This window comes from Lonchura striata, chromosome 32 (genome assembly GCF_050655825.1).
Source record: "Lonchura striata isolate lonStrDom1 chromosome 32, ASM5065582v1, whole genome shotgun sequence".
NCBI lineage: Eukaryota > Metazoa > Chordata > Aves > Passeriformes > Estrildidae > Lonchura > Lonchura striata.
The window spans coordinates 3,433,734-3,459,506 of NC_140734.1; the positions used below are offsets into that span (position 1 = coordinate 3,433,734).

Consider the following 25,773-nt stretch of genomic DNA (forward strand, 5'->3'; position numbering starts at 1 on the left):
GAAGAGAGAGAGAGACAGGAGAGACAGAGACAGACACGTGAATCAGAGGGGCAGAGAGAAAGGAAATTAGAGAGGAGATCCCCAGTCCTAGTTCCAGCATTGATCCAGCCATTGGGATGTCCAGGGTGCTGGGGCACAAATGTGCCTGGGCTTGGTGGGAGGACCTCTTCACTGATCACTTTTCCCTGCCCTGGCAATAAGTGTCTCACTTTCGGTGCAAATGACTTATCACGTGCAGTTTGTTCTGCTAAACCTTTCTGGAAATGGCTCAGAGGCTTTGGGGGTCTTTGGTGGTGTTGATCCCCCCACAGTCCATGCCCACTTCTCATTCCTGCACTTGGGCCATGTCCTGCTTATGCCCAGGAGCCAGAGCAAGGATGTTTGTCCTGGAAAAGTTCTGCCTTTATCTGCATGGCCCCTTCTGCATCCACAGCCTGTTCTTCCTCACAGTGTGTTATTGCCAAGAAGACTTGGCTGTCCTTACCAATCTTTGGTTGGTCTCACAGCCATCCAGTTTTTGATGTCTGGGACACGCAAACCAGGTCCTGATCTTCTGGGCTTCTACACCCTCCTCAGCAAGGGCCTCAAAAGGCAAAGGCCACAGGTGGAAGCAAAGAAACAACAAATGAAATCAATCCCCTATTGCTGATTCCCATCAGCAGACAATGTCCAGCCACCTCCTGGCAGGACAGGATCAAGAACATGTACTTTGTGTTTTGTGTGAGAAATGTCTTGGTAGAAAACATCCACAGCCCTCCCTGCCAGCCCTATCCCCTTCCTTTCCCTCAGTTTATTGCTGACCGTGACATTGCATGGAATGGGAGATCCCTTGGGTCAGTCCAGCCCAGCTGTCCCCTCCCTGTGCCCTCAGGAACACTTGCCCACCCCCACCCATGGTCTGGGGGGACTGCAGACATGGCCTGGGCATGGCAGGGGCAGGGCAGGGCTGGATATGGCAGGGCAGGGCCCGGGGGCAGCGAGATGGGAGTGTGCAGCCTGCAGGGACACAGCAGAGCTGTGGGACAGCGCAGGACAAGCTGTGCTGGACATGGCCAAGGGCCCTGGCAAGGCTGGCAGTGGCCAGGAGAAGCCAAGCCTTGGTGCCCTGGGGCCCAGCAGCGTCTTGCCACCAAGGGCTGTGAGGAGGAGACACCTTGTCCTGAGGCACTGGGGCCTCCTGGCACAGCCCCAGCCAGGCTGGGCACTGCCATCCCTTGTCCTGCCCTCAGCACCCCTCCATGTGCCAGTGCTCCCGGCAGAGCCCTGAGCAAGCGGGCAGGGACAGGATCTGCCTTCCCTGGGCTGGGGCTCAGGCCTTGGCCTTTCTGCTGCCTCCAGCCAGCCCAGGCTCTGCTCAGCAGCTGAGCTGCCCACACAGAGCCTTTGCCTCCCTGCACTCCTGGCCTGGGCAGCCTTGGGCAGCAATGGCCCTGGGCCCTCCTTCATGCTCCCAGGGACTGCAGCTTCTTCCAAGGACTTGGGCTTTGCCTTGGAGACCCTGAGAGGTTTGTGCCATCCTGGCCTCCAATTCTCTCCTCCAACGAGTCCATGAGGGGTCTGTGTTGTGGATGGACCTCAGGGGACCCATTCATGCTTTGAGACACTTTGGGTTTTCCCTCGGACTTTGATTCCTGGTTAGGTTGGCGCAATCTCCTCTCAGGCCCTGAGCTTCCAGGGCTCAGCTCTAAATGCACCACGGGGCTCACTGGGATCAAGCAAGTCCTGACAAACCATGGCTCTGCCCTGATTTCCCTCTGCTCTAGTACAGTCCATTAGGAAGGTTTCCTACAATACTGATGGAAAACTATTTGCAAGAGCTTCCAAAAAATCCACATTCCTCTTTGAAGAGTATATTTTATGATTGTTCTATTTAGAGCAGAGGTGGCTGCAGCATTCAGCGACTGATATTGGCCCAGGGACTCTCCTGAGGATGTCTGGCCTAGGCAGAGAAGCTGTGCCTTGAGGTCTGAGGCAGTGTGGACAACCTTGCTCCACATAGCCCAAGCCCGTCCTGTCTCTGCTCAGTCACCTGGGACCTGCTGTGCTTGGAGAAATGGCTGCGCTCAGGCAAAGAGGGGTTTTCTTCTTTTATTTTTTGAAGCAATCTAAAACTCCTAAGCTTCCCCAATTAAAACAGACACACTCCTCAAGTGTGTGCCAAGCCCCAGGTACCTCAAGGAGGTTCCCCTTCCCCAAGGCAGAGCCCTGCAAGGAATGCTGTAGACACACAGGAAGTTCTGCAATGAACACAAATCCAGAGTTGGCTCAGGGCAGAATGAGAGCAACTCCTGAAGGACAGACCAGCTTTGCACTCCTTGCAGCTCAAAGCTCCCAGTGGGTCCTTGGGAGGTGTGTGAGTGACTCAAGAGTGAGGGAAGGGAAACGCAGAGAGCCCTGGAAGTGCTTCTGTGCAGACAGGCTGTGGGGAAGGGCACCGCACACCTGCCCTGGGCCGGCTGTGAGGGTGGATCATCATCCCAACCTGCACTGGCCATTGCAAGGGACTGCTGCCATGGACACTGCACCGAGCCCACTGCGCCAGCCCATTGCTCAGGGCTGCTGTCACTGCCCAGAGCCAGAGGGGAGCCTTGCTGTGGGTTTGTGCCGTGGCCGCCTGCCCTGTGCCGCGCGGGCCGGTCAGGCACCGCGGAACCAGCAGCAAACACCAGGGCCAGGGCCAAGGCCGGGTCAGGCAGACAGAAAGGGGCAGTGCTGGGCACTGTTTGCATGGCAGCCCTCACTGGGACACCACACCTGGGTCACCTGGCCTGGCAGGTGCCATGGAAACCCCTGGCAGGGACTGATGGCACAGACCCTGGCACTGAGACGCTGCTGGGCCGGGTGCTGAGCACAGGGCTGGGCACACAGAGATGCTTTTGCTCTTGCTCAGCTCCCACTGAGCCAAAGCCTGGCCTGCCCCTCCTCTGGCCACGCTGGAGAGGGGCTGGGGCTGTGGGAGAGCTTGGGAGGGGACACGGCCAGGACAGGTGGCCCCCACTGACCCCGGGGATACCCCAGACCATAGGGCATCACGCTCAGGGTATAAAGTGGGGGGAACAAGGAGGAAGGGGGGACATTTGGAGTGATGGCTTTTCTCTTCCCAGGTAACACTTAGGCTGGAGGGGGCCCTGTTTCACCAGTGGGCAGGGTCAGCACCAAAGACACAGACACCAAGTGAAGGAATTGTGTCATTTATATCATGCACAGCTGCAAAGAATTACAAAAGGATAAGCTCAGCAAAGCACATCATCATTAGCAAAGCATTACAAAAAAGCTCAGCAATGCATCCAGTCATTGTTACCATAGATTGCCTGGAGTGATTAAGGAAAGATCCATCACCAGTTAGCCTCAGGCTTTACCATCATCCACAGCCACACATGAGCTGGGGGAAGCCAAGGACTGGAGAGCCACTCCCAGACACTGGGAATTCCTGCAGGTGCCTCCACCTCTGCAGGCAATGAAACTCCAACCCCAAAGCTGTGAGAGGACCCAGCTTTTACACTTTTTAACAAACAAGCTGGCATCACTGCTAGTGTGAGAACATCTGCTTTCATTCTCCTGACTGCTTTCTCCCAAAGCCTGGCCACGGCTGAAGGAGGAACCAAGGGAGTTGACTTTGATCCTTCACCCCCAAACAAGGCCACATGGGGCCTTGTCTGTTTCTAAATACAGAAAGATAAATCCATGTTTTATCAAGGAACACATACATTGATCATGTTGTTAATCATGCTTCTTAAATGAGTGGATACAAATACAACATTTGCTTGGAAGGTTCATCTAGAGGTGAGCTTTGCCTCAGAGTCTGTTCAGGCCTTGGTACTTTGATTGGTCCTGAGACCTAAAATCAACTACAACCTTCGTAACAATTCTTCCAGTAACACAGCTTACATTTAAGTATTAAGCATAAAGGCATCTCCTCTTGTTCTACAATTAAGTGCAGTTTATTACACAGTGCTATTCACATTCCTTTTAAAACATGCCTAAATTGTTGCCATTCTCCCTTATTTACCAAATGCCTCTCTTTTCATGACACTGTATCTTTTAAGAAAGGTCTCAATATTCCACTTCCCAGCACAAAGTGTCCCAGCAACTCACCAAGTGCACACACTGCAATGATGACAGGCCCTGCCATGAATGCATTTCACAGCAGCCTCCAATTTGGCAGCCATGAAGCCAATCCCACCCAGAAGAATTTTCTTCTTTCTGCCACTCTTCTACTGCTCTTTCTGCCAAGGTGATTCCTCACTGTTGGCCTTCAAACCCATCACTGCTAGCAGTGCAACATCCCTGTCCCCTGATAGCCCAGGTTCCTCCTTGGCCAGCAAGCAGATAATCCAAGGCCATGTGGTTCTCTGGAGTCACCATTTGTGTTTGTTGGAGCTCATAGGATGTGCTATTGGACATTTTAACAGCATTATTTGCTACCTCTTCTAATAATCCATTCAGCTCCTTCATGTCAACTCCACGGGACAGGGCAGCGCACATGGGGCGCAGGGTGAACCAGAATCTTTTGCTTTCTGAAACCCAAGGCACTCTTTGGGTGGAAAATGTTCTCTGGGCCCTAAGTCTTCTGTGTGCTTGTTGCTGAAGGAGCCTAAATGGTGGCCCTGCAGCTGGGAGTGGTGTGACACTGACACTGACCAGCTGCAGCACCCCAAGTTCTACTGGCACTGGCAGTGATGGTAAAGCACAGAAATCTTCTGACACTGTAGCCTCTAGAACTATAACAGGGTTGGGTTTCTCCTGACGGGAAATCTGAGTGAATCCTGTCTCACTGATCATTGTATTCCTGTGTCCCACAGCAGAGTTTTCTGTAACTGTCCCTTCACTGACTCCGTTACGAGGCAGAGCCCATTGACAGAGTTCTGGCCACCCCACAGGGTGGGCCCTCCAAGGGGACCCCATTCCTCCCAGCTTCAGCTGAGAACATACCCAGCAATTAGTGACACTGAGTGCTTTGGCTACCTTGGTCTTTACATTTTCAAAACATTTTTGATGACTGATCCCTTGGTGAAACTCTGTAGTGTTTTGGCAAACAAAGGTTCTGGCTGACTATCAAGGTACAAATTACAGACATCTGTAGTACTTTAGTGACACAATTCTTCATTCTTTTTGCTCAATCTCATTCAAGTTAGGAACAATAATTCTGTTGTCCATGGAGCTGGCACCTTTTTAATTCCAGAATAATGCCCACAAGGTCCTTTAGTGTTCAGCTTTACCATGTTGTCTGTGGGTAACAAGGCTTGGTGGGGCCCTTTCCCCTTTGGCTGGAAGAGGGCCAGGACCTCTATTTAGAGAAAAAAAAGGCAAAAAGAAAAAAAAAACCAATTAGATGAATTGTAAAAGATACAAATAAAATCCAAGTGTTAGTGAAACATCTTCTGTAACTTTGCATTAAGAGGTAAATGATCTTTTTAAAAAGAGAACTCAGTTATTTACATTGTAAATGTGCTGATGGCATGGATCCATCTTACTGATCTCAGCAGCCTTTTTTAAAGTTTTTGGGGGTTGTTTCCAACATTGTTATTTTAAATTGTGGTCAAAGCAATAGGAAATTGATTGGGGCCCTTCCAACTCCAGACAGGACTGGGAATCTAAACTCTGTCAAACCCCAAATCCTTTAGAAGATGACCTTCCTTCTCACTCTGGGAATGAGCTGCACATTCCCTCTGAAATTGTCACGGGTTTCTTACAGATGAAAAATCCCACTTACAGCCTTTTGCTCTGGTTTGGAAGTGGGAAGGGCAACTCTCCATCCATCAGCTCCAGACTGCACTGCCTCAGGAACACGGCTCACTTGCCAGCTTTGGCCACTCATGGCACTTCTAGAGGAGGAAGAAAGTGCAACTGCACAATTCCAGCCAAAAAGAAATGAAGAATGAATAGTGGAGATCCAGGCATTCCTGCAGAGATTCAGGGGTTCAGCTGGGACTGTGGAGAGTCTGGGTCCTTGCCAACTGGATGTGTGTCCCCAGCTGCAATCTCCTGGCCTGAAGGGGAGTCTCACTCACCTGCCAAAGCAGAAAGCTCAGGCACTGTGCTCAAACGGGCTTGTCTCATGCAAAGCTGTCAGAGCAATGGGAGGGCAGAGCCAGCCCAGCTGTGCCCAGGGCAGAGCCCAGCAGAGCCCTGGCAGAGCCCAGCTGCAAGGAGAGAAACCAGAAACCACCCATCAGCTGAAGGCTCCTGTCCCCTTGTCCCAGCTGCCCACAGAGCCCAGGCCATGCTGGCTGTGCCCAGAGCCGTGCCCAGAGCTGACCATCACTGCTGCCTTTGGGAGCAGAGCAGGAGGGCAGGACATTCCCAGCCTGCAGCCAGCCACAGCACATCCAGCCCTCAGCAGCTGCCCAGAGCAGGAGACTCCTTGTGCTTGTTGCCATCTCCCAAAAGCTCTGATCCCACCATGCCAAGCAGGCCGGGACTCACCTCACGCCGTCCTCTGCTGGGAGAAAAGCTGGTCCCAAACAATGTCCTCAGCCTTCTCCAAGGACACGGCCCATCCACGCTGCAGCTGCTCCCAATCGCTTCCCAATCCTGACTGGACCTTACATTGAACGCTTCCTCAAGAAAAACAAACAACCAACTGTTGAAAAGGGATTAGAGACAAGGGGAAGCAAGAAAAAAACTCTTATCTCTGTCAGGGGTCTGAGGAAGGCCCAACCCCCACATGCTAGGGAAAATCCCACCCATGGGGGAGAGAAGCCCACACTTTCTCTCTTCCCTCCTGCACTGCCTCCCAAAATAACAGTGATCCCAAAGCAAACAAGGGCAGTGGAGCAGCCCAAGCCATTCCTTGCCTGCAAAGCAAAGCAGCCCCTGCACAGGTTCTGGAGTCCCACCTCTGCCCCCACCATGGGGGTTTGTTTGTGTTGGGCTGGCTGCCCCAGCCCCAGACACAGCCTCAGCCTCAGCCCTGGCCATGCTGGGTGGTGGGGGCTGTTAGCAGGGCCAGGAGCAAACTCCCATTTTGTATCCACCCCAACCCATGCCCCCAGCTCTGCCAAAAAGCAGCTGGGCAGCCGACTGAAGTTGCATCTGCCCCAGAACAAGGAGAACCTTTTGTTCCCAGCCAGTCTGAGCAATGCCCAAATCTGGGAGCATTTCCCCGGCTGTGGACTCATCTGCAAATTCGCTGTGGAGCCTGGCTTTGGAGAAGGTGCCAAAAGTTCATCATCTTCAGCTGCCAGTGTCCAAGTTGAGGAAGAAATTGTCATCCTTGATGTCATCCTCGCTGTCTCCAGCAACAGCAGCCCCACCTGGTACAGCTTCTCCAGGGGCTCCTTCTCCTTCCCTGGGGGTCAGACCAGGCTGTCAGGGCTCTGCCCAGGGCCCCAGCTGTCAGGCAACTGGGACAAGCAAAACCACCTTGGATGGCAGCCACCAGTGCTGGGCAGAGCAGCTCAGCTCCAGCACAAGGGCTGCATATTCCCACCAAACAACCCCAGTGCATTGATATAGGCAAGGAAAAAAGTCTGGGTTTCCTTGCTTCTGATTGCCAGGGCATGTGTGGAGCTGTAACTTACCAGGGCCCTGCAGCAAAGTGTGCATGAGGCTCTCTCCCTTCTTCTACGGCAGGTGAATATCCTGTATCCATGGTTCACAGAACAGGTCTTCTAAGGAAGGTCTGTCCAAGAAGTGCATGGATAAGCACCACCTGATAAGTTCTTGGCACTCTGGGCAGAGAAACCAGAAACCACCAGTCAGCTAGAGAAGGCTCCTGTCTGCTTTGCCCCACTCTTCCCATGCCCAGGCCATGCTGCTTTTGTGGTCCCAGCTGGGCCTAAACTTTCCCACCAATTCCCTGTTGTGGAGGAGAGCAGGAGAGCAGGACATGTGCCACCTCCTCAGCGGCTGCCAGAGCGAGATGCTCACGAGCCCGCTGCTGTCTCCCAGCACTGGTGTTCCCCCGTGGCCAGAGATGAGGATCCACCTGGAGAGAGCCGCTGTGGCAGCGAGAGCTGATGGTCCCAGCTGATCTTCCGGCCCCTCCTGAAAGGGTGCTGCCCGCAGACCATCTGGTGCAGCAGGATGCCCAGGGACCAGATCGTTGCTGCCTCGCCATGGTACCAGCCCAAGCGGGTCCATTCTGGGGGGCTGTATGACAGTGTTCCTGTGGAATACAAATGGAGTTCATCAGGGGGATGCTGCTGCTTCCAGAGCTTGGCCCCAGCATCCCTGGGCATGCAGGGGCTGCCCCAGTGGCACATGGGATGACTGCTGCACTCTCGCCAGCACCTGGGATTGTGTACAAATTCAGGGCTGGACAAGAAGCCACTGGTGTTGGAAGAGGGCAGCAGAAGCCCCAGCAAGGCCTGACCATGACATGTAAAGCAAAAACCCACTCAGGGCTGGGGGAAAAAACAGGTCCTTATCCTCCCTGCCTGCAGTGCCCCAAAAATATTATGAGACCAATATTTTATGTTTTCATAAAATATTATGAAAACAAGGTGAGTGGAGCAGTCCAAGCCCTTCCTCTCACCTGCACACCAAACTGCCTGGTGCACTGGTCCTGGCCCCCTCTTCTGCTACCCCCACCCATGGGTGCTTTTGTCAGGCTGGCTGCTGCTGCTCCAAACCCAGCCCCAGGCAGAGTGGTGGGCAAAGGCTGCCAGCAGGGCTCAAAAGCAACTCAGGTAAAGACTCAGTACCCTGACTGGCAGCAAAAGGGAGAATCCTCGCTGCCACACCCAGCTTGGCCTGTGAGATGTTGGGCCATGAGATGGTGGGACCAGGAGCACACCCCTGCCTGGGCTCACCTGCAAAGTCAGTGTAGGCTGTGTCTTGCAGATAGGTGCCACAGCCAAAGTCGATCAATTTTGCCTGGCCAGTGGCCAGGTCAACCAGGATGTTCTCTGGTTTTATATCGCGGTGCAGGACCCCGCGGCTGGTGCAGTGCTGCACGGCCTCCAGCACCTGGCGGAACAGCTCCTGTGCCACCTCTTCAGACAGGAACCTCCGTGCCCGAATGAAATGCAGGAGGTCCTGAGACCGCTCCGGCCGCTCCAGCACCATCACGATGCTGTTGGGGAGCTCAAACCACTCCAGCAGCTGGATCACAGCAGGGAAGCCGGTGGACACCTTGTCCAGCAGGACGATCTCCAGGGGTGCGCTGGTGCCGTCGGGCTGCGGGAGGACCACGGTGCCACCAGTGGGACTGACGTCGTGCCAGGGCAGGGGAACCCCTCAGCCAGCCCGGGATGCTCTGCGCCCTGCGCTGGCCCCACGCCCGCTCCCCATCGAGGCGTCCTGGTGGCTTCCCCCATGCCGGGCCTCGCCTCAGCCCCGCCCGGCACGGCCCGGCTGTTCCCGCTGGCCCCGCTCACTCACCAGCTCGCCCCAGCGCCGGACGCGGTTCCGTGGCACCCTTTTGATGGCCACCTGCAAGCCAAAGGCAGCAGCGGGCTGAGCTCGCCGCCCGCCCTGCCGAGCCCCATCCTCCTGCTTCCTTCTCTTCTGCCTCCTCCTTCCTCCTCCTTCTCTTCCTTCCCTATCCTCCTCCTCCTCCTCCATGCCCGCCGCCGGCCCCGCCGCTCACCGGGGCGCCGTCCGAGAGCCGCGTGGCTGCGAACACTCTGCCGAAGCCGCCGCGCCCCAGCAGCGAACCCACTCGGTACCGCTCCTGCAGGGCCTCCTGCGCCTTCCCTGCGGGCGGGACGCGGCTGTCAGCGCTCGGCCCGGGGCCAGGAGCGGCCCCCGAGCGCCCCCCGAGCGCCTCGGGCCGGCCATCCCCAGGCCTTCGGTCTCGGCAACGGGACACGGGAGGCTCGGGGCCGGCGGCCGCGCTGCCGAGCGGCGGAGCTCGGGCCGGGGAAGCCGCAGCGGGGGCGGCGGGAGCGGCCGTGCCGCGTGTGTCCTCCGCGGGGCCCGGGAGGCGCCGGCGCCGGGGCCGGACCCTGCGGCGGGGCCGGGGCCGGGCTCGGGCCAGGCGGAGCCAAAGGGCGGCGATGCCGGCCCAGCCCCAGGCACTGATGCCCGCCCGGCAGCGCCACCGCCAGCACGGCCAGAGCCGGGCGGAGGCGAGACCGCGGCGGGGCGGGCGGGGCCGGGGACGGGGCAGCCCCGCCCGGGGCCGGGGGCGGGCCGGGGGCATGGCCCGGCCCGGCATGGGGAGAAGGAGGCGGGGAGAGGAGAGGGACACCGGCTAAGGACACCGAGGGGAAGGTGTCCGAGAGCGGGGGAGGGAGGAGAGAACGAGAAACAAGAGAAAAACTGCTTTTGCTGCCGCTGCTGCCGCCGCTGCTGCCGCCGCCGCCGCTGCTGCCTCTGCAACTGAAGCACCGAGGCCGTTTGTCCGCGTGTCCGTTCCCCGCTCGCCCCACGAGCCCCACGGCCGAGCCCCGCGCGCCCCGGGGACAGCCCCTTCGTCTGTCCAGACACGGGAACTTTGCAGTGTGGAGCCCAGATCCAGAGTCCTGACTCCTGCACACTGGCAGAGGAATCCCCTCTGCTGTGTCGCTGCTGTGCATTGTCCTTGCTGAGGCTCAAACACCCTTGGGGCACATTCCCGTGCTGTAGGATTCCTACCTGACCCAAGCACTGCACTTATGTCTCCAGCGTTGCTTTCCAGTAAAAACAGGGGAAGGAAAACTGCGTGTAGCTCATGCTATTTTTCAGTGTTTATAACTTGCTAAGTGACCCATCTTAGAGGTGAGATCCATTTGGAATTCATGGCATGGAGAAGTCGTGCAACATGGAAAAGGGGAGCATAGAAATAAAGAGGAAAACATCTTAGATACTATCTTTCATTTTCATTTCACTTCTGCAAAGCTGCTCCACTTCTCCAGGAATCTTCTCCTGTCTGCTCTTGACAAGAACCTCTCATGGAGAACAAGGTCGAGCTTCTGTCCCAAGATTTACCACCTGCTGCAGTTTCTCTTGGCTTTCCACACTGCACTGTGTATGCAGCACAATTTTTGCAGCAAAGCAGGCCAAATGTTTGGAGAACTTTACATGTCCTTTCTTTTCCTGGGGGGCTGGGGAGTTGTGCCACTGGTGAAGTGGCACAATTGTGACTGTTTGTCCTGGTCTAGGGCAAATTTTGTGAGGAAACCTCCAAAAGGAGTCCGTCTACAAATCAAGTTCAAGCGGCCCCTCGCCCTACTATTTCAGGAGAAGACTTCCCTGGAGAAAAGTGAAAAAAATCAGTTTATTTAACAAGTAAAGTATTCACAAGCATGAATAATATGAAATAAACCCCCTCAGAGTTCTGAAGAGATGGCAATTCAGAAAGTCCTTTTTGTGGGTTGTAGTTGGCTCACTCGGTCTCTTCTCAGTCCCTCTGGCACTGGAATGCAGGGTCCCAGACCTCGGTGGGCCACAGGTGTGAGCTGCCAGTGTTTTTCTGGGTTTTCAGAAGGAAAGTCTGTGATGGTTATTAAATTGTTCAAATGTTCAGCTCCTGTTTGTTGGCAAGAAACCTTTCTGTGCCTCTGAGTGTCACCATCCCTGAGCCCAAAGGACACAAACCTGATGAGTTGTGGCTCCCACTGCAGGGGCACTTGGACCTTGGCTCTGCACAGGAGAGCTCTTCATCCACTTTCTCTCTTTTCCTCCCTCTGGGCATGGAGGGAGCTCCTGACTTCAGCATGTGACTCGTGTGTGCAAAGAGCAAATTTGGGCAGAATCGGGGCAGGGAGGGTTTGGGGGGACCTTGGGATCTGTGCTGGGCACAGAAAGCGTTTTCCATTGCTCTGAGACTGACTACTGTGCAAAGTGGATTTAATAGCCAGCAGAGGAATGACTTCTGCATTTGATGGAGCTGTGCCTTCCCTTGGCTTTGTTGGCTGACAAGAATTGAACATCCCTCTGTGTCTTCAGGCAGCTCTTACTCCAAGGAAAGCAGGTGGGGGTTGGAGCCAAGGAGCTGAAACCTGCAGGTGCAGCCTGGGCTGGAGGGAGCTCAGATTTGCACAAGGCTGCTCTGAGGGCCAGGGCTTGGATGGGGGAAATGGTGGGGTGGGGGTAGGGACAGAGTCTGATGGATTGTCAGCCATCAAGGGTCTTGATTTTCATATCTATTTCAACTGTATGAGGAGGAACTTGAATTCAATGTCAAGTGGAGATTGCACATATTCATTTATGTGGAATAAAAAGATGAAACAGGACCTAACAAATCTTTTCTGTGTCTTTGTAAAAATAAAGCATTCACTTTGAATACACTACTAAAGCCTGCCTAATTAATCACAAAAGATTTGAAAACTTAAATCAAATTATTCCCAGAGGCTTGGCTTGTTCAAGTATTCTGAATGTTAATGAGCTTTGGGGCACTATTTTTCCAGTGAATCTAACTCAGAGTACACAAATTATTGTAATTCCTTTTAAATGTCTCCTTGAGAGAGTTGCTTGGGGGATGAGGGTCAGGGCTTGTGTGTCCTGCTTGGCACAGCCCAGGCAGGGCTTTCACAGCCCCATCCCACACTCCATTTCCCAGCTGGAGCTACTGGTGCCTCTGAGTTCTGCTGCCCCAGCCCCAGGGAGGACTTGGGGTCATTTGGTCACTCAGGAGCTGGGCTGGGAGCTCCAGAGGTGGCTGTGGAGCATTGCCTGTGCTGTGCCAGGGACTGGCAGACACGGCTGGGCTGGGATAGAGGCTCTGGGGGAATTGGGGTTCCAGGGCAGGGCAGTGCTGGGGTTCCAGGGCAGGGCAAGGCTGGACCTGCCCCTTCCTCCCCCACACACAAAATGTTTCCAGCCAACAATCTCCTCCAGTCTTTCACACCAGGCAATGTTGGAGTTGTAATCCCAATTCTGGACATAGGCACCTGGATAAGAAGAGTTCTGTTCCATAGGAAGGAAAGCACAGAGCCCCAGTGTTTGGAAGGCAGATGAGAGCCTCACAAGGCCAAGGTCAGCCAGACTTGTCAGGAATGGCAGATTGTCTGCAGGCAGCCTCTGGATATAGGGAATTTTGGAGACAGAATCCCAATTTTGGCCATGGGCACCTGGAGAAGCAGGACAGTGTTGTAATGCGGGCAGCCTCTCTCGCCGCGATACCCCGAGCAGTGGAGTGCTGGGCGGTGAGAGGGAAGAGAACGGGCGGCTGCTCCCCCTGTGAAGCTCTGCAGTCCCACTTGGCGTGGGGAGGCAACACGGGACTTGGGGGTGAACAGGATGGTTTCATTCAGTGAGCCCCAAGACCCTCTGGGGAGGGCGAACAAAGGTTTTATACCAGAACTCAAGAGGCGGGGTATAGGAACAGCAACCAGTGAGGGTACGCCTGGGGAAGAGTCTAAGGAGGAACTAACATAGCACAAACCTATCAGGGGAAACAGGGGAGAGGAGTAACACAAAGTAACCAAAAGGGTGTTGAGCCTCACTAAATAGACAGGGAATGCTCTGGAAGCAGGGGAGGAGGCTACGAGGAGTGACAGGGAATGTTCTGGGGAAAGGGGCAGTGTCTTCGTTAGACAAGACAGGAGTCTGTGAAAGAGGGCAAAGCCTCCTGTGCAATGGAGAACGGCAAACCCCCCTCCCTCTGAATTACGAGGATCTTTAAATTAAAAGGCTCTCAGGCAAAGATATGGGAGTGGGAGTAACAATTCTTTACTAGGAGAAAACTAGACAACAATTTAAAAAGGAAAATGCAATCGGTACAAACAAAACTAGTGAAAGAAAAAGTCTAGAACCTGAGGAATGCCAGTATCAGGTTTTGCTGGGACAATTGCTTTCCCTTGCAATAGTTGATGAGTTGCAGCTGAAGTGGTGATCTTTAGAAGGGTATAATTTTCCTCTGAAGATCTGGTGGCAGTGGGGGCCGGTCTTCCTCTGCGCCGGGGTTGCCTCTGAGCTCCGCTGCCGTCGCCTCTGCGCGCCGGCTGCTTCGCTGCGGGTGCCGCCGAAGAGAGAGCGAGAGGGAGCTGCTTTCCCCGGGAATCCCGCGAAGAGAGAGAGAGAGAGCTGCTTCTCTCGGAGTCCCGCGAAGAAGAGGGAGAGAGCTGCTTCTCTCGGAGTCCCGCGAAGAAGAGGGAGAGAGCTGCTTCTCTCGGAGTCCCGCGAAGAAGAGGGAGAGAGCTGCTTCCCCCCTCTGGGTGGGACCCCCTTCATTGAATCAGTCGAAGGTGTATACACAAACCATTGTCTCTGAGAGAGATAACAAAAAACCTGTCCAACCGGTTCGCCTTCGACAGATGGCAAATGGAATACAAGCTTATCTTACAACCCAGGACATTATCCACCCCTTATTCTATTTCCATCTGCACACCATGAAATCTTACACCCAGTTCTCTCTTAAGACCAAGTTTCCCTGTGGTACACAGCGGGTCTCCCCATCTTCCTGCATTACCCACCAAGTGTAACCAGGTCCTTGAGCAAAGACAATCCCACGAATGGGTTGGTCTTTGCCTGAGGTGGGATTAATCCAAACAGTTTTCCCTAAAATACCTTTCATATGTACTACAGGGACCTTATCTCCATCTACTGCGTGTAAGGGTTCTGACTGAGCAGGGCCAGCTCGATTGACAGACCCCCGGGTGTTGACCATCCAGGTTGCTTTTGCCAGGTTAATTTCCCAGTTTCTAAATGTTCCCCCACCAAGTGCCTTCAGGGTAGTCTTAAGGAGTCCGTTGCACCGTTCAACTTTGCCGGCAGCTGGAGCATGATAGGGAATATGATATATCCATTCGATACCATGTTCTCTGGCCCAGGTGTTGATAAGGCTGTTCTTGAAATGGGTGCCGTTGTCAGACTCAATTCTCTCAGGGGTGCCGTGTCTCCACAGGACTTGCTTTTCCAAGCCTAAGATGGTGTTCCGGGCAGTGGCATGAGGTACAGGGAAAGTCTCCAGCCATCCAGTGGTGGCTTCCACCATGGTCAGCACGTAGCGCTTGCCTTGGCGTGTCTGGGGCAGTGTGATATAGTCAATCTGCCAGGCCTCCCCATACTTGTACTTGGACCACCGCCCACCATACCATAGGGGCTTCACTCTCTTGGCCTGTTTGATGGCAGCACACGTCTCACAGTCATGGATAACCTGGGAAACACTGTCCATGGTTAGATCCACCCCTCGGTCTCGTGCCCACTTGTAGGTGGCATCTCTGCCCTGATGACCTGAGGCATCATGAGCCCATCGAGCCAGGAACAACTCCCCCTTATGGTGCCAATCTAAGTCTATCTTTGACACCTCTATTTTTGCTGCCTGATCTACCTGCTCGTTGTTTCGGTGCTCCTCATTAGCCCGACTTTTGGGGACATGGGCATCTACATGACGGACTTTCACCGTCAGCTTTTCCACCCGAGAGGCAATGTCTTTCCATATATCAGCAGCCCAGATTGGCTTTCCTCTACGTTGCCAGTTGGCCTTCCTCCACCTTCCCAGCCAGCCCCACAGAGCATTGGCTACCATCCATGAATCAGTATAAAGGTAGAGCTTTGGCCACTTCTCCCTTTCAGCAATGTCCAGAGCCAGCTGAACGGCCTTGAGTTCGGCGAGTTGGCTCGATCCACCTTCTCCTTCGGTAGCTTGTGCAACTTGGCGTGTGGGGCTCCATACGGCTGCTTTCCACTTCCGGTTCATCCCTACAATGCGACAGGAACCATCAGTGAAAAGAGCGTAGCAGGTCTCTTCTGCTGGTAGTTGGTTGTATGGTGGAGCCTCTTCAGCCCTTGTCACTTGTACCTGCTCCTCATCATCAGTGAGACCAAAGTTTTCACCTTCTGGCCAGTTCATAATTATCTCCAAAATCCCAGGGCGATTCAGGTTTCCAATACGGGCGCGTTGAGTGATGAGGGCAATCCATTTGCTCCATGTTGCGTCAGTGGCATGGTGGGTAGTAGGAACCTTTCCTTTAAACATCCACCCCAGCACCGGTAGTCGGGGTGCCAGGAGGAGTTGTGTTTCTGTGCCAATTACCTCCGAGGCGGCTTGAACTCCTTCAAAGGCAGCCAAGATTTCCTTCTCTGTGGGAGTGTAGTTGGCTTCAGACCCTCTGTAACTTCGGCTCCAGAATCCCAGTGGTCGGCCTCGAGTCTCCCCAGGCACTTTCTGCCAAAGGCTCCAGGACAACCCATGGTTCCCGGCTGCAGAGTAGAGCACATTCTTGACCTCTGGTCCCGTTCTGACTGGGCCAAGGGCTACAGCATGAGCGATCTCCTGCTTGATCTGGGTGAAGGCTTGTTGCTGCTCAGGGCCCCAGTGGAAATCATTCTTCTTTCGGGTGACCAGATAAAGAGGGCTCACAATCTGGCTATACTCAGGAATGTGCATTCTCCAGAAACCTATGGCACCCAGGAAAGCTTGTGTTTCCTTTTTGCTGGTTGGTGGGGACATAGCTGTGATCTTGTTGATGACCTCAGTGGGAATCTGGCGCCGTCCATCTTGCCATTTCACTCCCAGGAACTGGATCTCTCGGGCAGGTCCCTTGACTTTGCTCTTCTTGATGGCAAAGCCAGCTTCTAGTAGTATCTGGATGATCCTCTCACCTTTCTCAAACACTTCTGCCGCTGTGCTCCCCCACACAATGATGTCATCAATGTATTGCAGGTGTTCTGGAGCCTCACCCTTTTCCAGTGCAGCCTGGATCAGTCCATGGCAGATGGTGGGGCTGTGTTTCCACCCCTGGGGCAGTCGGTTCCAGGTGTACTGCACGCCCCTCCAGGTGAAAGCAAACTGAGGCCTGCATTCTGCTGCCAGAGGAATGGAGAAAAACGCATTAGCAATATCAATGGTGGCATACCACTTTGCTGCCTTGGTCTCCAGCTCGTACTGGAGTTCCAGCATGTCCGGCACAGCAGCGCTCAGCGGTGGAGTCACTTCATTTAAGCCACGATAGTCCACAGTCAATCTCCATTCTTTGTCAGATTTGCGCACAGGCCAGATGGGGCTGTTGAAGGGTGAGTGGGTTTTGCTGACCACCCCTTGGCTCTCCAGCTCCCGAATCATTTTGTGGATGGGGATCACGGCATCTCGATCCGTCCGATACTGCCGGCGGTGCACTGTCGAGGTCGCAATTGGCACGCGTTGTTCTTCCACCCTTAGGAGTCCTACTGCAGAGGGGTTTTCTGACAGTCCAGGCAAGGTGTTCAATTGCTTAATGTCTTCTGCCTCTACAGCGGCTATTCCAAAAGCCCACCTGAGTCCCTTTGGGTCTTTGTAATATCCGTTCCGGAGGAAGTCTATGCCTAGGATACACGGAGCATCTGGGCCAGTCACTATAGGGTGTTTCTTCCACTCCTTCCCAGTCAGGCTCACCTCAGCTTCCACCAGAGTCAATTGTTGTGATCCCCCTGTCACACCAGCAATGGAAACAGGCTCTGCCCCCACATGTCCCGATGGTATCAGAGTACACTGTGCACCAGTATCAACTAAAGCATCATATTTTTGTGGCTCTGATGTGCCAGGCCATCGGATCCACACTGTCCAGAAGATCCGGTTTTCCCGTGCCTCTCCCTGGCTAGAGACAGGGCCCCTCTAACACTGGTTATCATTCCTTTCCTGGGCATACATACTAGAGGTCCCTTCAAGGGGGTCTGACAGATCGTACCCACAAGCTTGGTCACGGGAGGTTGAGGCTACCTTCACTTTGGTGGAACTCCCCCGGTTAGAGTTTCCCTCCTTGAGTTGACGGACCCGTGCTGCCAGGACAGAAGTGGGTTTCCCATCCCACCTCCCCATGTCTTCCCCATGGTCACGCAGGAAGAACCACAGATTAGCCCTTGGGGTGTACCCTCTCTCTCTAGCTGGGGATTGTTGGGTGCTGATTCTGGGGCCTGTGACTCTCACGGGTGCTGTATTAACCTTCCTTATCTCCTCCCTCATCTCCTCTTTAAACTCCTTAATCACAGCTGAGATATGAGCCTGCATTGGGCCATTAATCATACTCTCATAATTCCTAAGTTTGTTGGCAACAGAACCTATTGTCTCCCGGTGGGTGTCAGCATTGATCGTTGCAATGAAGGTGGCGTATTGAGATGGCCCAAGATTTGCCAGACTCCACAGCATTTGTCCCGTACACCTGACCTTGTCAGGGTCATTATTGTGTCGTCCATCCCTCCCAAAGAGTACCTCCAATACTGCCACTTCTCTCAGCTGTTGGATCCCTTCCTCGAGGGTCTTCCAGCGCATTCTATGATGGTGCTCTTGCATTCTCTCTCTGTGGATAAACCTCTCCCTGACACTCATTAAGAGCCGCTCCCAGAGAGAAAGGGACCCTGGTTCCCTTACAAAAACCTGATTTATACCCGAGTCCTGGGTCAAGGGTCCCAAGTTCCTTGCCTCACCACCGTCCAGCTGCACGCCTGTACCCATAAGATCCCAAACCCGGAGTAGCCAGGTAGCATAAGCCTCACGCCCTCGTCGCACAATGTCTTTATGCAGATTGCGAAGACTTTCGTACGTCAGGGACTCGGTGATGATAGCAATCTCTGGCTCCCCTGTGGGTTGTGAGGTTCCTCCATTCCTGTCCCTATCTGCAGGGTGCTCTGCTTTCACCTTAGACTTCCTTGTTTCTACCGGGGCCACTGCTGCTGACCGTGACTGCCCTTGTGGTTCAGCTGGAACCTGGACAGTTGTAACATTAGTGGGTTCCACAGCTGTACTATTAGACTGTCCCTCCTCAAGGCAAAGGGCCGGTTTCTCACCAGCTGGGGAAATGCACTCCTTCAGCATCTCTCGTATCTCCTTAACCAGAACCCTCACCCAATCTGGGCGGTTCATTTCTGAGGTGGGCTGTGGGGCAGGGTCAGGCTCTGGAGCAGCAGCATCTCGAGTCTGTGGTGTAGGTGTGAGGGTAGTTATCCAGGTTAATCTTCCCTTATCTCTGAATGCTAAATATAACAGGACTATCAGCAACACCACCCATTGTATGGTATCATTAGCACTTATAAAGGATCTTAACCCTTTGAGAACTGGTGGAACAGACCCAAAAAGATGGTTAAAAGGTTGAGAGAAAGTTTGCCCAGGTGCTATTTCCTCGCAGTAGGTACCGTTATTAAAGTAACCCCAAAAACATACAGTTAACGTGTGATAGCTATGAATCCATGTACCTGCCTTCCAGAGGAAATTAAAGATCCATGAATTCCTCACCCAATTAACCCAGAAGCCAAACTTGATAACAGACACCGTAGCCTTAGTCATAGGACCCATTTTTAGATAAGGGTCTGCAAATGGGAAAAGTATAGCTACGATCACATGCCACCCAAACCAAGGTAAACTAGACCACATGGTGATGCTGAAGATGTTTTTACACACAACAAAACCAAATTACTTAAGAACTGTTAATCCTTTTTCCCTCTCAATGCCCTCGGGCCTCACGTTGATGCGCCAAATTCTGTCTTCGTTAGACAAGACAGGAGTCTGTGAAAGAGGGCAAAGCCTCCTGTGCAATGGAGAACGGCAAACCCCCCTCCCTCTGAATTACGAGGATCTTTAAATTAAAAGGCTCTCAGGCAAAGATATGGGAGTGGGAGTAACAATTCTTTACTAGGAGAAAACTAGACAACAATTTAAAAAGGAAAATGCAATCGGTACAAACAAAACTAGTGAAAGAAAAAGTCTAGAACCTGAGGAATGCCAGTATCAGGTTTTGCTGGGACAATTGCTTTCCCTTGCAATAGTTGATGAGTTGCAGCTGAAGTGGTGATCTTTAGAAGGGTATAATTTTCCTCTGAAGATCTGGTGGCAGTGGGGGCCGGTCTTCCTCTGCGCCGGGGTTGCCTCTGAGCTCCGCTGCCGTCGCCTCTGCGCGCCGGCTGCTTCGCTGCGGGTGCCGCCGAAGAGAGAGCGAGAGGGAGCTGCTTTCCCCGGGAATCCCGCGAAGAGAGAGAGAGAGAGCTGCTTCTCTCGGAGTCCCGCGAAGAAGAGGGAGAGAGCTGCTTCTCTCGGAGTCCCGCGAAGAAGAGGGAGAGAGCTGCTTCTCTCGGAGTCCCGCGAAGAAGAGGGAGAGAGCTGCTTCCCCCCTCTGGGTGGGACCCCCTTCATTGAATCAGTCGAAGGTGTATACACAAACCATTGTCTCTGAGAGAGATAACAAAAAACCTGTCCAACCGGTTCGCCTTCGACAGATGGCAAATGGAATACAAGCTTATCTTACAACCCAGGACAGGCAGGGAAAGGGAGGATTGACAACTTGGAGAGGAGGGGGGTAGGGAAGAGCTTGGGAAGATTGAAAACTGGGCAAGGGAGGAGATTAGGGGTTGGGGGTTGAACATACACAGAACAAATATGAAACTAAAAAAAAACACACCACAACAGGACAATTCTTTCCCATAGGAAGGAAAGCATGGAGCCTTCCCCCGTGTTTTGGGCACAGATGAGAGGTGACCCTCATGAAACCACTTCCAACCAGACTTGTCCTGGCAATATTCCTATGGGAACAATCCCTGGATAAAAGGACACTTGGATGTAAAATCCCAGTTCTGGCCATGGGCACTTGGAGGAGAAGGAGAGTTCTTTTCCACTGAATGGAAAGCAGGGAGCCCCAGTAGCAGAGAAGAGACCTTTAACATGCCAAGGTCAGCTGGACCAGTCAGGCAGTCCACGGGAGGCCAAACCAGCCAGACCTGTTCTGTGTTCCTTTGGTTGCATGGGGTCCCACAGTGTTACAATAGCCCCTGGGTTCCATGAGACCTCCTAGTTTCACAATGGTTCCAAAGATTCCATGAGGCCATGGAGTGTCCCAATGGTCTCCATGTTTCCCCAGGCCCCACAATGACACATGAGTCCTCTGATCCATGAGGCCCACAATGTCACAATGGACCTTTGGACCATGGGGGTTTGCAGTGTCACAATGGTCTCCTTTGGCTCCACAGTGTCACAATGGACCACTGATGACACGAGGCCCCACAGTGTCACAATGGTCCTCTTGGTTCTGTGGGGACCCCAGGGTCACAATGGTCTCACTGGTTCCATGAGGCCTCACAGTGCCACAATGCTTTGCTGATTCCATTAGGCATCATAGTATCCTAATGGTCTCCATGATCCAATGTGTCCCCCAAGTGTCACAATGGTGTCCATTGTTCCATGGTGCCTCACAGTGTCGCAATGGTCCCTTGGTCTCACAGGCCCCACAGTGTCACAATGGCCCCTTGGTCTCACAGGCCCCACAGTGTCACAATGGCCCCTTGGTCTCACAGGTCCCACAGTGTCACAATGGCTCCTTGTTTCCATGGTTCCTGTGCTGGTGCATTCCCTCCTCCCCTTCTCAGGCCGCCCTGCCAGCTGAGAAATGCTCACTGGGCCTCGGTCTTGGCCAGCAGCCCCTGGGCTCAGCTCCTCTAGAGCTCCTCACAAACACGCTCTGCTCCAGGCACTGCTGCTGCCCAGCCAGCTCCTGGTTACTTTAGGAGCAGGCCTGGGAATTGTTTTTGTCCCCTCAGTGGCACAACATCCCTGTTCTCACCCTGCCAAAGAACGCTGCTGATGCCAAGTGCGGCCAGGATGAAACATGGCTGGGACTGCAGCCCCTCTCTTGGGGCCCTACAAAGAGCGCTCCAAAAGGAGCCCTTGGAGCTCTCCTGGGCCAGTGACTCCCTCTGAGTGGGGCCTCTCCGAGCCGGGAACTCTCCCGTTTGCTGAATTCGGGGATCCCGAAACGACGAGGGAGCCTGGGCCGATCCCCCCTACTCCTCCAGGCTCAACCCTTCCCTGCTGGGGAGATGCCAAAGCATCCTCAAGGAGCATTTCCCTTTGCTCAGGGGAATTTCTCACAGGTGTCTTGCACTGACTCTCTGTATCTCTGTGCACACAGGAGTGCCTGTGCTGGGAAATATGGCAGAAATGCTGCTCTCTGAGGGCTCTGAGTGCCCTGGATAGCTGAGCCTATCAGGCTTGTAAGTGAGGTCTAGTGATGCAGCCTATGCTAAGTTAAATGCTGCTAAGAGTTGTTTTCTGGTATAAGTTATAAGCTGAGCTAAATACTGTTAAATTATATTGCTCTGTTAAATTGAAAAGTCGTAGGTTATAAGTTATGTTAAATACTGTTAATATCTGTTCTTTTGCTAAATTTTGAAGTTGAAGGTAGAAGTTAAGGTTAAGGTATAAGTTAAGTCCTGTTAAATTTTACCTCTGTTCAGCTTTTGGGCCATATTCCTTTTATCCTTGCCCTCACTGTTCTATATGTCCCTGTGCCACATAAAGGGACAGTTCTCTGATCATTTCAGTTTGATTGCCTGGATTTTGTTTGGATTTGTGGTTGATTTGTTTCCTAGGGGTGCCTTAAGTGTGAAGTGTTCAGTCAGGAGCAGAGTGACTCTTGCCAAGGAACTTTGTGGTGCTGTCGCTTAATATTAAATCTGGTTTTTACTGCTCCCTTGCCGGGGATTTTTCAGCACTCTCAAGCCCTCGTTGGTAACAGGGAGAAGGAGCCCTGGCCCAGGCTCTGGCCCTGGGGGACACAGGGACACTGCCAGGGGGTCCCTGTCCCCCCGTCCCACCCCCCACAGCCCCAGCCCCCGTCCCTGTGTTGGGCTCTGGGGTCGATCTCGTGGAACATCCTCTGGGGGAGGCTGCGGCGACGGGGGCGGGGGGACCCGGGGGGACAGGGGACCCCCCTGTGCATGAGCAGTGTTGGACTTCTCTGGGGGAAACTGAGGCAGAGTGACCTCCTCAGTGAAATCACACAGCCCCTGTGATGTCACACAGCCCCTGTGATGTCACACAGCCCCTGTGATGTCACACAGCCCACTCTGAGATGTCACAGGACCCCTGGGATTTCATACAGCTGCTCTGTGATGTCACAGCCTACTCTTTGAGGTCCCAGTCTGCTCTGTGATGTCACAAAATCTGCCCTGTGATGTCACAGCCCAGCCTGTGATGTCACAGTCTCCCTTTAATGTCACAGCCTGCTCTGCATTTTCACAATCAGTTCTGCGATGGCACAACCCACTCTCTATTGTCTCAGCCTTCTCTGTGACATCACACAGCTGCTCTGTGATGTCACAGAGCCCTTCTCTATGATGGCAGAGTCTTCTATGTAGCCTCACAGCCCCTACTGTGATGACACACAGCCAGCCTGAAATGTCATAGACAGCTTTGTGACATCAGAACCTCTTCTGTGATGTCCAACCTCCTCTGTGATGTCACAGCCTGCTCTGTGATGTCAGAACTCACTTATCATGTCACACAGCACCTCTGTGGCCTCACAGACCCATCCTGTCATGTCACAACACCTTCAGTGATGTAACACAGCCACCCTATAATGTCACAGCACACTCTCTGACCTCACAGCCTGCTGTGTGATGTCCTACAGGCATCCTGTGATGTCACAACCTGCTCTGTGATGTCACATAATCACAGAAACACAGAATTACTGAGTTGGAAGAGACCTTTAAGATCATCAAGTCCAATCCATGCCCTAACACCACCTCAGCTAAACCATGGCACTGAGTGCCACATCCAGTCTTTTTTTAAACATATCCAAGGATGCTGACTCCACCACCTCCCTGGACAGACAATTCCAGTACTTTATCACCCTTTCCATAAAAAAGCATTTTTCCTAATATCCAATCTAAATTTCCCTTGGTGCACCATAAGACTGTGTCCTCTGGTTCTGTCAGCTGCTGTGAGGAGAAAGAGACCAACCCCCACCTGACTGCAACCACCTTTCAGGGAGTGTAGAGAGTGGTAAGGTCACCTCTGAGCTTCCTCTTCTCCAGGCTAAACAACCCCAGCTCCCTCAGTTGTTCCTCACAGGACTTGTGTTCCAAGCACCTCACCAGCCTTGCTGCCCTTCTCTGGATACGCTCCAGGTCCTCCATGTCCTTCCCAAACTGGGTGGCCCAGAACTGGACACAGCACTTGAGGTGCTGCCCAACCAGTGCCGAGCACAGGGGAAGAATCACTGCCCTGTTCCTGCTGGCCACACCATTCCTGATCCAGGCCAGAAGCCATTGGCCTTCTGGGCCACCTGGGCACACTGCTGGCTCATGTTCAACCGGCTTTAGACCAGTGCCCCCAGGTCCCTTTCTGCCTGGGCACTGACCAGCCACACCATCCCCAGCCTGTAATGTTGCAGGGGGTGTTTGTGGTCAAAATGCAGGGATGGGAACTTGGATTTACTAAGCTTCATCTTATTGGACTCTGCCCATCCCTCCAACCCTTCCAGGCCTCCCTGCAGAGCCCTCCTATCTTCCAACAGATGGACACACGCTCCCAGCTTAGTGTCATCTGCAGATTTACTAATGAAAGGCTCAATCCCCTCATCCATGTGGTCAATAAAAACATTGAACAGAGCTGGCCCAGCACAGAGCCCTGAGGGACACCACTGGTGACTGTCCCCAGCTGGATGCAGCACCGCTCACCACCACTCTCTGGGCCGGCCATGCAGCCAGTTCTGAGCCCAGCACAGAGTGCTCCTGTCCCAGCCGTGGGCTGCAGCTTTTCCAGGAGTGTGCTGTGGGAGACAGTGCCAAAGGCCTTGCTGGAGTCCAAATAGACTCATGCACAGCCTGTCCCGCACCCACCAGGAGGGTCACCTGGTCATGAAAGGAGACCAGGTTGGTCAAACACGACCTACCCCTCCTTAAACCCCTGCTGGCTGGGTCTGACACCCTGGCCATCCTGTAAGTGCTGTGTGGTGACACTCAGTGTAAACTGCTCCATGACCTTACTGGATACTGAGGTCAGGCTGACTGGCCTGTAATTACCAGGATCCTCCTTCCCACCCTTGCTGTGAATGGGCATCACATTGGGCAGCTTCCAGTCATCTGGAACCTCCCCAGTGAGCCAGAACTGCTGGAAAATGATGGACAGCAGCTTGTCAAGCTCATCTGACAGCTCCCTCATCACCCTGGGGTGGATCCCATCTGGTCCCATGCATTTATGAACATCCAAGCAGCTCAGCAGTTCTCTGACTGCCTCCCCCTGGATAACAGTGGTCCACTCTGCTCCCTGACACCATCTACCAGCCCAGGAGGACAGTTGTCCTGAAGGCAAATCGTCTTCTCACTAAAGACTGAGGCAAAGATGGCGTTAAGCACCTCTGCCTTCTCTCCATCTGCAGTTATTAAATTCCCTTCCACATCTAATAAAGAACAAAGGTTGACCTTACCCTTCCTTTTACCATTAATATATTCATAAAAACATTTTTTATTAGCCTTTACTGAAGTTGCCATTTTAAGTTCAAACTGAGCTTCGGCCTCCCTAATTTCTTTCCTACATGCCCTAGCAGACCCATTAAACACTTCCTGAGAGACCTGACCCTCCTTCCAAAGATGATACATCCACTTTTTATTCCTGAGTTCCTCCAAAATCTCCTTTGCCATCCAGGCTAGACGTTTGTCTCATTGACTTACCTTTTGGCACACAGGGACAGTCTGTTCCTGTGCCCTTGAGATCTCTGTTTTGAAACACACCCACCTTTCCTGAACCCCTCTGTTTTTAAGGGCTGCTTCCCAAGCAACTGTCTGAATGTCTCCTAAATAGGGCAAAGTCTGCCCTCTGGAAATCCAATGTAAAAACCTTATTAGTGCTCCTCCTGACTTCACCAAATATTGAGAATTTTATAATTTCATGATCACCATTCCCCAAGCAGCCTCCAACCACCACATCTCCCACCAGCCAATCTCTATTTGCAAACATCAGATCTAACACAGTCCCTCCCCTGGTGGGCTCACTCACCAGCTGCGACAAAAAATTGTCCTCCACCAACCCTAAAAATTTCCTGGACTGCCTCTTTTTAGCTGTATTGTGTTCCCAGCAGATGTCCACCAGGTTGAAATCACCAAAAGAACAAGTGCTGATGATCCAGAAACATTCTCTAGCTGCTTACAGAATGAGTTTTCCACATCTTCTTCCTGGGTGGGTGGACGATAACACAATCCCAGTAGGATGTCAGCCTTGTT

The 25,773-nt window shown here is 53.2% G+C and overlaps 1 protein-coding gene across 1 annotated transcript; it reads right to left on the reverse strand.

Annotated features, from left to right (window-relative positions):
* Positions 1–7,566: 7,566 nt before the first annotated feature.
* On the reverse strand, positions 7,567–24,715 carry LOC146764622 (serine/threonine-protein kinase pim-1-like). The gene is made up of 6 exons (XM_085564064.1): positions 24,577–24,715; positions 9,536–9,642; positions 9,328–9,378; positions 8,757–9,123; positions 7,931–8,110; positions 7,567–7,673 (listed from the first exon to the last, which is right to left on the reverse strand). Exons 1-6 carry the CDS (start codon positions 24,713–24,715, stop codon positions 7,567–7,569), a joined length of 951 nt encoding a protein of 316 aa, XP_085420190.1.
* Between the last annotated feature and the right edge of the window lie 1,058 nt (positions 24,716–25,773).

Bases quoted from the DNA above. Each gene is read 5' to 3' on its own strand.
- LOC146764622 (XM_085564064.1), bottom strand. From the start codon at position 24,715: ATGAGGGAGCTGTCAGATGAGCTTGACAAGCTGCTGTCCATCATTTTC. The intron at 9,643-24,576 runs GTAATTACAGGC...TCCCGCCCGCAG, and splicing joins GGGTGGGAAGGAGGATCCTG to GGAAGGCGCAGGAGGCCCTG. The intron at 9,124-9,327 runs GTGAGTGAGCGG...GTCCTCCCGCAG, and splicing joins TCCGGCGCTGGGGCGAGCTG to CCCGACGGCACCAGCGCACC.